The sequence below is a fragment of the Nerophis lumbriciformis genome, linkage group LG15 (assembly GCF_033978685.3).
Source record: "Nerophis lumbriciformis linkage group LG15, RoL_Nlum_v2.1, whole genome shotgun sequence".
Classification (NCBI taxonomy): Eukaryota; Metazoa; Chordata; class Actinopteri; order Syngnathiformes; family Syngnathidae; genus Nerophis; species Nerophis lumbriciformis.
The window spans coordinates 22,450,001-22,461,946 of record NC_084562.2 but is presented as its reverse complement, the minus strand read 5'-3'; the positions used below and the strand labels follow the sequence as shown (position 1 = coordinate 22,461,946).

The 11,946-nt window shown below is 36.5% G+C and overlaps 1 protein-coding gene across 1 annotated transcript in view; it reads left to right on the top strand.

Annotated features, from left to right (window-relative positions):
* The first annotated feature begins 2,127 nt into the window (after positions 1-2,127).
* The window catches only part of nkpd1 (NTPase, KAP family P-loop domain containing 1), a 23,492-nt gene continuing 13,673 nt past the window's right edge, over positions 2,128-11,946 (top strand). Inside the window, exons 1-2 of the mRNA XM_061975336.2 lie at positions 2,128-2,175; positions 8,238-8,293. Of these exons, the coding sequence (XP_061831320.2) occupies positions 8,275-8,293 (19 nt within the window). The 5' untranslated portion in view covers positions 2,128-2,175; positions 8,238-8,274. The remainder of the gene's footprint in view (positions 2,176-8,237; positions 8,294-11,946) is intronic.

The following is an 11,946-nucleotide window of genomic DNA, read 5'->3' as shown; positions in this document are numbered from 1 at the left end:
TGTTTTTATTATTATTGTAGCTGAGATAGTCTCCAGCGCCGCGACCCCGAAGGGAATAAGTGGTAGAAAATGGATGGATGGATGGGTTATTATTAATTTAATTAATTTAATAAAAAATGTTATGCAAACACACCAAATATGCAAAGATTTCCCCCAAAAAATATACAAAGGTGAAATATTTGATGTGAAAGAACTGGGACCTTGAACAGGTCAATAATTCATAACAACATTGATTTTTAATCTTTTTTTTTTTTCAGCAATGACAATAAAAACAAAATAACTCACTAAAATGACTAAAAATAAGCCATACATTGTTTTATTTTTTAACTTTCCACACTTAAATCTAGAGATCAACTTCGAATCTACCCGTCGATTATATGTTTTTAGAATTGTTGTATGTTTAATTATTATTATTGTATGCCGTTTTTGTCATAAAATACTTACATTTTTATGCAAACACACAAAACATACAAAGATGTCCCCTAAAAAATATATATAAAAGTGAAATATTTGATTCAAAATAACTGGGACCTTGAGCAGGTCAATAATTCATAACGACATTGATTTTAATTAATTACCATTTTTTGAGCAATGAAAATATAAACCAAAAAAATCACTAAAATGACTAAAAATAAGCTATACACTTTTTCATTTTTTAACTTTCAATGCTTAAATCTCGAGATCAACTTCGAATCTACCCGTCGATTGTACCTTTTTAGAATTTTTAAATGTTTTTATTGTTATTATTTAATGCCGTTTTTGTCATAAAATACAAACAATTGTATGCAAACACACAAAATGTGCAAAAATTTCCCCCAAAAAATACATAAAAGTGAAATATTTGATTCAAAATAACTGGGACCTTGAGCAGGTCAATAATTCACAACAACATTGATTTTAATTAATTACCATTTTTTGAGCAATGAAAATAAAAACAAAAAAAATCACTAAAATGACTAAAAATAAGCTATACACTTTTTCATTTTTTAACTTTCATTGCTTAAATCTCTAGATCAACTTCGAATCTACCCGTCGATTATACCTTTTTAGAATTTTTTAATGTTTTCATTGTTATTATTTAATGCCGTTTTTGTCATAAAATACAAACAATGTTATGCAAACACACAAAATATGCAAACATTTCCCCCCAAAAAATACATAAAAGTGAAATATTTGATTCAAAATAACTGGGACCTTGAGCAGGTCAATAATTCACAACAACATTGATTTTAATTAATTACCATTTTTTGAGCAATGAAAATAAAAACAAAAAAAATCACTAAAATGACTAAAAATAAGCTATACACTTTTTCATTTTTTAACTTTCAATGCTTAAATCTCTAGATCAACTTCGAATCTACCTGTCGATTATACCTTTTTAGAATTTTTTAATGTTTTTATTGTTATCATTTAATGCCGTTTTTGTCATAAAATACAAACAATTCTATGCAAACACACAAAATATGCAAAAATGTCCCCCAAAAAATATATAAAAGTGAAATATTTGATGTGAAAGAACTGTGACCTTGAACAGGTCAATAATTCATAACAACATTGACTTTAAAAAGATTTTTTTTTTTTGAGCAATGACAGTTTTAAAGAAAAAAATTTTGTTATTAGAGTCAACATTTGCTCTTTTATTACACTTTTTGATGTTTTTTTTAAGAACGTGTTAAAAAAAATCAGCACAAATGGCCCCAGGGCCGCACTTTAAACACCTCTGCTTTCGACGCAAGCCGATACAACCCGATACTTGCTTGTAATTGTTGATATCAGTCTGATATCAGCATCAACACATTGGCCATTAAACTATTCCTGGAAGTGTTGTATGCTGAACGTTTGGCAAGCGAGCTGCTCGTGGCCGGGTGGAGGAATCTAACCTTTCCTGACTTGAGGGCCTCGATAGAGAACTTCACTGGATGAGTCATGCAGACCCTGGGGGCCCCTCATTAAATCAGTCTTCCGTTTTCCTCCAACACTTAAAGAAGTTACAGGAATTGGGACCTTTCAGGATGTCGCTTGAATGCCAACTTGGACGTGACATCACTTCCTGTCAAATGTCCCGCCTACGGACTGGTACAACTTCCTGTTCAGGTAAATCTCTCTCTCTCTCTCTCACTCGGTCTTATCAGTGTTTGCTTGTGGGCCGGAGAGAAGGATTTAGGACTTTGGAAGGTAAGACTTGTGAGGACAGACTTGAGGAAACTTTGTGTGAAAGTATGCACAGGATTGTAAGGATTGTGTCAGGCGTGTTTGGGCAGAAACGTGAAGGAACGAGAGCGAAAGTATCATTCAACTCTGAACTGTCAGTCAACCTGTGGGAGCTAGCAGAGAAAATACAAGTGTGAAGTCCTGAGGGGATGTAGAAGCCACGCAAGTGTGTGATCCACTGGCTGTGGAGTCGTGCTCAAAGGGACTAGTTAGATGTTTGGGAAGAAGACGCCGACGGGAGCTGGTCTTCAGCTTTTTCCAGACTGATGGACATGAGGATCCGAGACTCCCTTCTTACAAACCTTGTTAGGATCGAAGACCTCCTTCTTACAAACCTTGTTAGGATCGAAGACCTCCTTCTTACAAACCTTGTTAGGATCAGAGACCTCCTTCTTACAAACCTTGTTAGGGTTCAGAGACCCCCTTCTTACAAACCTTGTTAGGATCAGAGACCCCCTACTTACAAACCTTGTTAGGATCGGAGACTCCCTTCTTACAAACCTTGTTAGGATCGGAGACCCCCTTCTTACAAACCTTGTTAGGATCGGAGACCCCCTTCTTACAAACCTTGTTAGGATCGGAGACCCCCTTCTTACAAACCTTGTTAGGATCAGAGACCTCCTTCTTACAAACCTTGTTAGGATCAGAGACCCCCTTCTTACAAACCTTGTTAGGATCGGAGACCCCCTTCTTACAAACCTTGTTAGGATCTGGGACCCCCTACTTACAAACCTTGTTAGGATCGGAGACTCCCTTCTTACAAACCTTGTTAGGATCGGAGACCCCCCTCTTACAAACCTTGTTAGGATTGGAGACCCCCTTCTTACAAACCTTGTTAGGATCGGAGACCCCCTTCTTACAAACCTTGTTAGGATTGGAGACCCCCTTCTTACAAACCTTGTTAGGATCGGAGACCCCCTTCTTACAAACCTTGTTAGGATCGGAGACTCTCTTCTTACAAACCTTGTTAGGATCGGAGACTCCCTTCTTACAAACCTTGTTAGGATCGAAGACCTCCTTCTTACAAACCTTGTTAGGATCGGAGACCTCCTTCTTACAAACCTTGTTAGGGTTCAGAGACCCCCTTCTTACAAACCTTGTTAGGATCAGAGACCCCCTTCTTACTAACCTTGTTAGGATCGGAGACTCCCTTCTTACAAACTTGTTAGGATCGGAGACCCCCTACTTACAAACCTTGTTAGGATCGGAAACTCCCTACTTACAAACCTTGTTAGGATCGGAGACTCCCTTCTTACAAACCTTGTTAGGATCGGAGACCCCCTTCTAACAAACCTTGTTAGGATCGGAGACCCCCTACTTACAAACCTTGTTAGGATCGGAGACCCCCTTCTTACAAACCTTGTTAGGATCGGAGACTCCCTTCTAACACACCTTATTAGGATCAGAGACCCCCTTCTTTAAAAACCTTGTTAGGATCGGAGACCTCCTTCTTACAAACCTTGTTAGGATCGGAGACCCCCTTCTTACAAACCTTGTTAGGATCGAAGACTCCCCTCTTACAAACCTTGATAGGATCGGAGACCCCATACTTACAAACCTTGTTAGGATCGGAGACCCCCTTCTTACAAACCTTGTTTGGATCGGAGACTCCCTTCTTACAAACCTTGTTAGGATCGGAGACTCCCTTCTTACAAACCTTGTTAGGATCGGAGACCCCCTTCTTACAAACCTTGTTAGGATCGGAGACCCCCTTCTTACAAACCTTGTTAGGATCGGAGACTCCCTTCTTACAAACCTTGTTAGGATCGGAGACCCCCTTCTTACAAACCTTGTTAGGATCGGAGACCCCCTTCTTACAAACCTTGTTAGGATCGGAGACCCCCTTCTTACAAACCTTGTTAGGATCGGAGAACCCCTTCTTACAAACCTTGTTAGGATCGGAGACTCCCTTCTTACAAACCTTGTTAGGATCGGAGACCCCCTACTTACAAACCTTGTTAGGATCGGAGACCTCCTTCTTACAAACCTTGTTAGGATCGGAGACTCTCTTCTTACAAACCTTGTTAGGATCGAAGACTCCCCTCTTACAAACCTTGTTAGGATCGGAGACCCCCTACTTACAAACCTTGTTAGGATCGGAGACTCCCTTCTTACACACCTTGTTAGGATCAGAGACCCCCTTCTTACAAACCTTGTTAGGATCGGACACCCCCTTCTTACAAACCTTGCTAGGATCGGAGACCCCCTTCTTACAAACCTTGTTAGGATCGGAGACCCCCTTCTTACAAACCTTGTTAGGATCGGAGACTCTCTTCTTACAAACTTTGTTAGGATCAGAGACCCCCTTCTTACAAACCTTGTTAGGATCGGACACCCCCTTCTTACAAACCTTGTTAGGATCGGAGACCCCCTTCTTACAATCCTTGTTAGGATCGGAGACCCCCTTCTTACAAATCTTGTTAGGATCGGAGACTCTCTTCTTACAAACCTTGTTAGGATCGGAGACTCCCTACTTACAAACCTTGTTAGGATCGGAGACCCCCTTCTTACAAACCTTGCTAGGATCGGAGACCCCCTTCTTACAAACCTTGTTAGGATCGGAGACTCCCTTCTTACAAACCTTGTTAGGATCGGAGACTCCCTTCTTACCAACCTTGTTAGGATCGGAGACTCCCTTCTTACAAACCTTGTTAGGATCAGAGACCCCCAACAGGAATTTATCAACAACACCCAGAAACGTTTTTTTTTTCTATTGCTAATTTACAATAATCCTGAATCTCATCATTTCACTGCACTGAAAATAATGGAGGCTTTCCAGACACGTCCCTCTCCTGGGCGATTGAGTACACTTATTAACTTCATATCGAGGTCGGTTCACTGACAGTAAGCACGAGTCACATTTCCTTCGTAAACACACGGGGTGTTTTCTACTATTCAGCGCACGTAAAAGGCATTCTTCCTTTGACTAAATGATTTTTAGCAAGGCTAAACGCTGCCTGTACAATACCATGATGCAGTCGCAGCCGAGGTTGTCGGATATGATGAACGATTTTCAATTTTGACTTCTCTTTCTTGCATTTTTAACGTTAGAAAACGTGTGAAGAGAAAGTACACACACACACACTTTCTTGTATTTCCTACCTTCTTGAGACCTACGAATAAAGCCTACCTCTTTAGGACCAGCCTTTCTAGATATAAAAAGATGTGTATTTACAACATTAATAATATATACATACTATGCAAATATAAAAAAGCTTGTTGTGAAAAATGAGTTGGAATTTCACAAGAAAAGCGTAGAATTTTGGCAGTATTATAATAAAAGTCGCAATTTTACTCAACGCAAGTTAAAATGTAACAAAAAAAAATGGAACATTTGCGCAATGTTATGATAAAAGTTGGAATTTTACTCAATAACAGTCGCAAGTTTACAAGAAAAAGCTTTACATTTTGGCAATTTTATGAAAAGAGTCCTAATTTTACTCGACAAAAGTCACTATTTTATAAGAAAACTTTAAGATGTCGGCAATATTAAAATAATAATCGGAATTTTACTTGGCAAAATTATGACAAAAGTCTTCAATTTACTCCAAAAATGTCACTGTTTTACAAGAACAACAAAAAAATGGGCAATATTGTGACAAAAGTTGGAATTTTACTCAATAATAGTCGCAAGTTTACAAGAAAAAGCTTAACATTTTGGCAATTTTATAATATTTTTGTAATTTTACTCGACTAAAGTCACTATTTTATAAGAAAACCTTAAAATGTCGGCAATATTATAACAATAATCGGAATTTTCCTCGGCAAAATTATGACAAAAGTCATAATTTTACTCCAAAGATGTCGCTATTTTACAAGAACAACAAAAAAATGGGTAATATTTTGACAAAAGTTGGAATTTTACTCAATAATAGTCACAAGTTTACAAGAAAAAGCTTAACATTTTGGCAATTTTATAATATTTTTGTAATTTTACTCGACTAAAGTCACTATTTTATAAGAAAACCTTAAAATGTCGGCAATATTATAATAATAATCGGAATTTTACTTGGCAAAATTATGACAAAAGTCTTCAATTTACTCCAAAAATGTCACTGTTTTACAAGAACAACAAAAAAATGGGCAATATTGTAACAAAAGTTGGAATTTTACTCAATAATAGTCACAAGTTTACAAGAAAAAGCTTAACATTTTGGCAATTTTATAATATTTTTGTAATTTTATTCGACTAAAGTCACTATTTTATAAGAAAATCTTAAAATGTCGGCAATATTATAACAATAATCGGAATTTTCCTCGGCAAAATTATGACAAAAGTCATAATTTTACTCCAAAGATGTCGCTATTTTACAAGAACAACAAAAAAATGGGTAATATTGTGACAAAAGTTGGAATTTTACTCAATAATAGTCACAAGTTTACAAGAAAAAGCTTACATTTTGGCAATTTTATAATATTTTTGTAATTTTACTCGACTAAAGTCACTATTTTATAAGAAAACCTTAAAATGTCGGCAATATTATGACAATAATCGGAATTTTACTTGGCAAAATTATGACAAAAGTCTTCAATTTACTCCAAAAATTTTACTGTTTTACAAGAACAACAAAAAAATGGGCAATATTGTAACAAAAGTTGGAATTTTACTCAATAATAGTCACAAGTTTACAAGAAAAAGCTTACATTTTGGCAATTTTATAATATTTTTGTAATTTTACTCGACTAAAGTCACTATTTTATAAGAAAACCTTAAAATGTCGGCAATATTATAACAATAATCGGAATTCTCCTCGGCAAAATTATGACAAAAGTCATAATTTTACTCCAAAGATGTCGCTATTTTACAAGAACAACAAAAAAATGGGTAATATTGTGACAAAAGTTGGACTTTTACTCAATAATAGTCACAAGTTTACAAGAAAAGGCTTAACATTTTGGCAATTTTATAATATTTTTGTAATTTTACTCGACTAAAGTCACTATTTTATAAGAAAACCTTAAAATGTCGGCAATATTATAACAATAATCGGAATTTTCCTCGGCAAAATTATGACAAAAGTCATAATTTTACTCCAAAGATGTCGCTATTTTACAAGAACAACAAAAAAATGGGTAATATTGTGACAAAAGTTGGACTTTTACTCAATAATAGTCACAAGTTTACAAGAAAAAGCTTAACATTTTGGCAATTTTATAATATTTTTGTAATTTTACTCGACTAAAGTCACTATTTTATAAGAAAACCTTAAAATGTCGGCAATATTATGACAATAATCGGAATTTTACTCGGCAAACTTATGACAAAAGTCATAATTTTACTCCAAAAATGTCGCTATTTTACAAGAACAACAAAAAAAATGGGCAATATTGTGATAAGAGTCCAAATTTTAAACGACAAATGTCGCCATTTTTCTTGAAAAAGTAATCATTTTATATTTTTTTTAAAAAGTAATAACTTTAGGAGAAAATATTGCAATATTACAGAAACAGAAAGAATATGAGAAATTGTTCCCAATTTTATAAGAAAATAGTTGACACATTGTGAGAAAAAGACTGCTTTTAGTTATTTATTTATTGTTTGTAAAAAAAAATGTCAATCATCATTATTTGCTTCACGTTATTACAGTATGTCTTTATATACATATTTATATTTTTTTTAATTAATTTTGGCCAAAGGGGGCGCATTTCAATTTCTTAATCCCACTTGTTATTTCATATGTTGACCAGAGGGTGAGCACTTTTAAAACTGACACACAGTCAGTTTGAAAAAAATCCCTCCTTTTTGGGACCGCCCTCATTTTGATAGATGTCACCACCAGGGGGTGCAAATGAGACATTCTCTATTAGATGTAATGTTATTGGGACCATGATTTATGTCATCACTTGTTCACACCTCCTCATTTGGAAGCTACTTTTCCTTGTTGATGTCTCAAGAAGGGTAGAAATACAAGAACACACACACACACACACACACACACACACACACACACACACACACACACACACACACACACACACACACACACATTTATTAGTTGTGAAAATGCTGCCCTTCTCTTTCACAGGTCAGATGAGAGTGAAGTCGACAATCTTCCATTCAGCATGTCACCTCCCACCAAAGGTAAACTGCAGTAGCATATATATATATATATATATATATATATATATATATATATATATATATATATATATATATATATATATATATATATATTCATCACAGTCAGATTTACAAACATATGAACCCTAAAGAGTATCTTATTCACCATTTGATTGGCAGCAGTTAACGGGTTATGTTTAAAAGCTCATACCAGCATTCTTCCCTGCTTGGCACTCAGCATCAAGGGTTGGAATTGGGGGTTAAATCACCAAAAATTATTCCCGATCACGGCGCCGCTGCTGCCCACTGCTCCCCTCACCTTCCAGAGGGTGAATAAGGGGATGGATCAAATGCAGAGGACAAATTTCATTACACCTAGTGTGTGTGTGACAATCATTGCTACTTTAACTTAACTTTAACTTTACACATACAAACTGTAGCACACAAAAAAGCACATTTAATTAAAAAAAAACGTTATTATGGTCTTACCTTTACTTATAAATGAAGTCCATGCGCCGCTGTTGTGCTAGAAGAATGCACTCAACTAAAGCCCTCACTTAAACTTTCCACGTGCAAGATTGAATCTATTTAAAAAAGTGTAACCGAGGGTTTATAAATGTGGCCTATACTGTATGAAACTACAACATAACAAACACGGAGGCTCCAGTTTACACGAGGACCACTTTATTTACCTTCTTTCAAAAACCTCCGCTCCGCTCCAACGTGTCATCTCTTCCGCTCTTAGCGCCTTCAAAATAAGAGCTCAAGGCATTTACTGTATAAAAGCGCATAACAGGAACTTAACATCACAAAGAGGAAAGCCCATGAAAATAGGTTACAAAAGTTATTTAATAAGAAGCCAAAAAGTGCAAAAACAATAATGTTCGTGTTGGAGGAGTTGTGAATTAGGTACACCTGCAGTCTGCAGGTGTACCTAATGTTGTGGCTCTGCAGTCATTCACAACTCCTCCAACACGAACATTATTGTTTTTGCACTTTTTGGCTTCTTATAAAATAACTTTTTTAAATAGATTCAATCTTGCACGTGGAAAGTTTAAGTGTGGGCTTTAGTTGATACAACAATTCTACGGCGGGGGTGCAGGAGGCGAGCCTCAGCCAGTGCGTCTTTTGCAGCCGTTCTATGATCGCTCAGCACAAGAAATACTTTACACACATACAGTTGTTGACAAAATACACTGTACATTATATACCTCAGATAACTAAACTATGGAAATGTATAATATAGTTCATATAGCAACTAATGTTGTGGCCCTGCAGTCATTCACAACTCCTCCAACACGAACATTATTGTTTTTGCACTTTTTGGCTTCTTATGAAATAACTTTTTTAAATAGATTCAATCTTGCACGTGGAAAGTTTAAGTGTGGGCTTTAGTTGATATAACACTCCCGTCAGGGGTTGCCGTGCATTCTACGGCGGGGGTGCAGGAGGCGGGATTACTGCGAGCCTCAGCCAGTGCGTCTTTTGCAGCCATTTTATTATCGCTCGGCACAAGAAATACGTTACACACATACAGTTGTTGACAAAATACACTGTACATTATATACCTCAGCTAACTGAGGCACTGAGTGACGTGCCTCAACTGGCTGCTGTTCACCGCACCGTCTCTTCTCAGTATTTGAACGGCAAATGTGAAAATTCAGCGATTTTAAATAAAAATAATCTAAAACTGGTGAAGTTAAATGGAAAATAACTTTATAGTATAATCACTGGATTACATATAACAATTTAATTTAAAAAAAATTATTTTCCTTTTTTTTTCTTTCCATGATGGCAGGTGAGGCAGGGCCTCACCTGCCTCTAGTGACTGCACGTCACTGATAGATATATATATATATATATATATATATATATATATATATATATATATATATATATATATATATATATATATATATATATATATACATATATATATATAGCCTAGTATATTTACCTTTTGGAAATGACTAAAACAGAATAAATGGTGTGCTTATTGGAGGACATTGGCTGTCCAGCTGTGCACAAGTAAACACGCTGCAGGACTGCTTGTATCGCACATGATCTCGCACACAAGTCAACACTGTGTGCATGACTGCTTGTATCGCACATGATACCGCACACAAGTAAACACGCTGCAGGACCGCTTGTGTCGCACGCAAGTCAACACGCTGCCGGACTGTTCGTATCGCACGTGATCTCGCACACAAGTAAACAATCCGCAGGACTGCTTCTACCGCACATGATATTGCACACAAGTAAATCTGCAGGACTGCTTCTATCGCACACAAGTCAACGTGCTGCAAGACTGCTTGTATTGCACACGAGTCAACACTCTGCAGGACTGCTTGTATCGCACATGATATGACACACAAGTAAACACGCTGCAGGACTCCTGATATCGCACCCAAGTCAACGCGCTGCAGGACTGCTTGAATCGCACGTGATATCGGACACAAATCAACACTCTGCAGGAGTTCTTGTATCGCACATGATATCGCGCACACAGGTCAACATGCTGCAGGACTGCTTGTATCGCACATAAGTCAACACGCTGCAGGACTGCTGGTATTTCACGTGATATCGCACACAAGTCAACACTCTGCTAGGCTGCTTGTAACGCACACAAGTCAACACTTTGCAGGACTGCATGTTTCATACATGATATCACACACAATTAAATACAATGCAGGAGTGCTTGTATCGCACATGATATCGCACACAAGTCAACACGCTGCAGGACTGCTTGTATCGCACACAAGTCAACACCCTGCAGGACTGCTTGTAACACACATCTTGTATTGCACTCAAGTAAATCTGCAGCACTGTTTGTATCGCACATGGTATCGGACACAAGTAAACAATCTGCAGGACTGCTTGTATCGCACACAAGTCAACACGCTGCAGGACTGCTTATATCGCACGTTATTTATGCCAGAAAGGTGTTTAGTGTGTGCAGATTAAATAATATTGACATGTATGCGACACAAGAGTGAGATGAGGACATTGCTGGAGTCTAACAATCAAACACAATAAATGTTGGAGTCTAACAATCAAACACAATAAATGTTGGAGTCCAACAATCAAACACAATAAATGTTGGAGTCTAACAATCAAACACAATAAATGTTGGAGTCTAACAATCAAACACAATAAATGTTGGAGTCTAACAATCAAACAATAATTGTTGGAGTCTAACAATCAAACACAATAAATGTTGGAGTCTAACAATCAAACACAATAATTGTTGGAGTCTAAAAATCAAACACAATAATTGTTGGAGTCTAACAATCAAACACAATAAATGTTGGAGTCTAACATTCAATCACAATAATTGTTGGAGTCTAACAATCAAACACAATAAATGTTGGAGTCTAACAATCAAACACAATAAATGTTGGAGTCTAACAATCAAACACAATAATTGTTGGAGTCTAACAATCAAACACAATAAATGTTGGAGTTTAACAATCAAACACAATAATTGTTGGAGTCTAACAATCAAACACAATAAATGTTGGAGTCTAACAATCAAACACAATAATTGCTGGAGTCTAACAATCAAACACAATAAATGTGGGAGTCTAACAATCAAACACAATAAATGTTGGAGTCTAACAATCAAACACAATAATTGTTGGAGTCTAACAATCAAACACAATAATTGTTGGAGT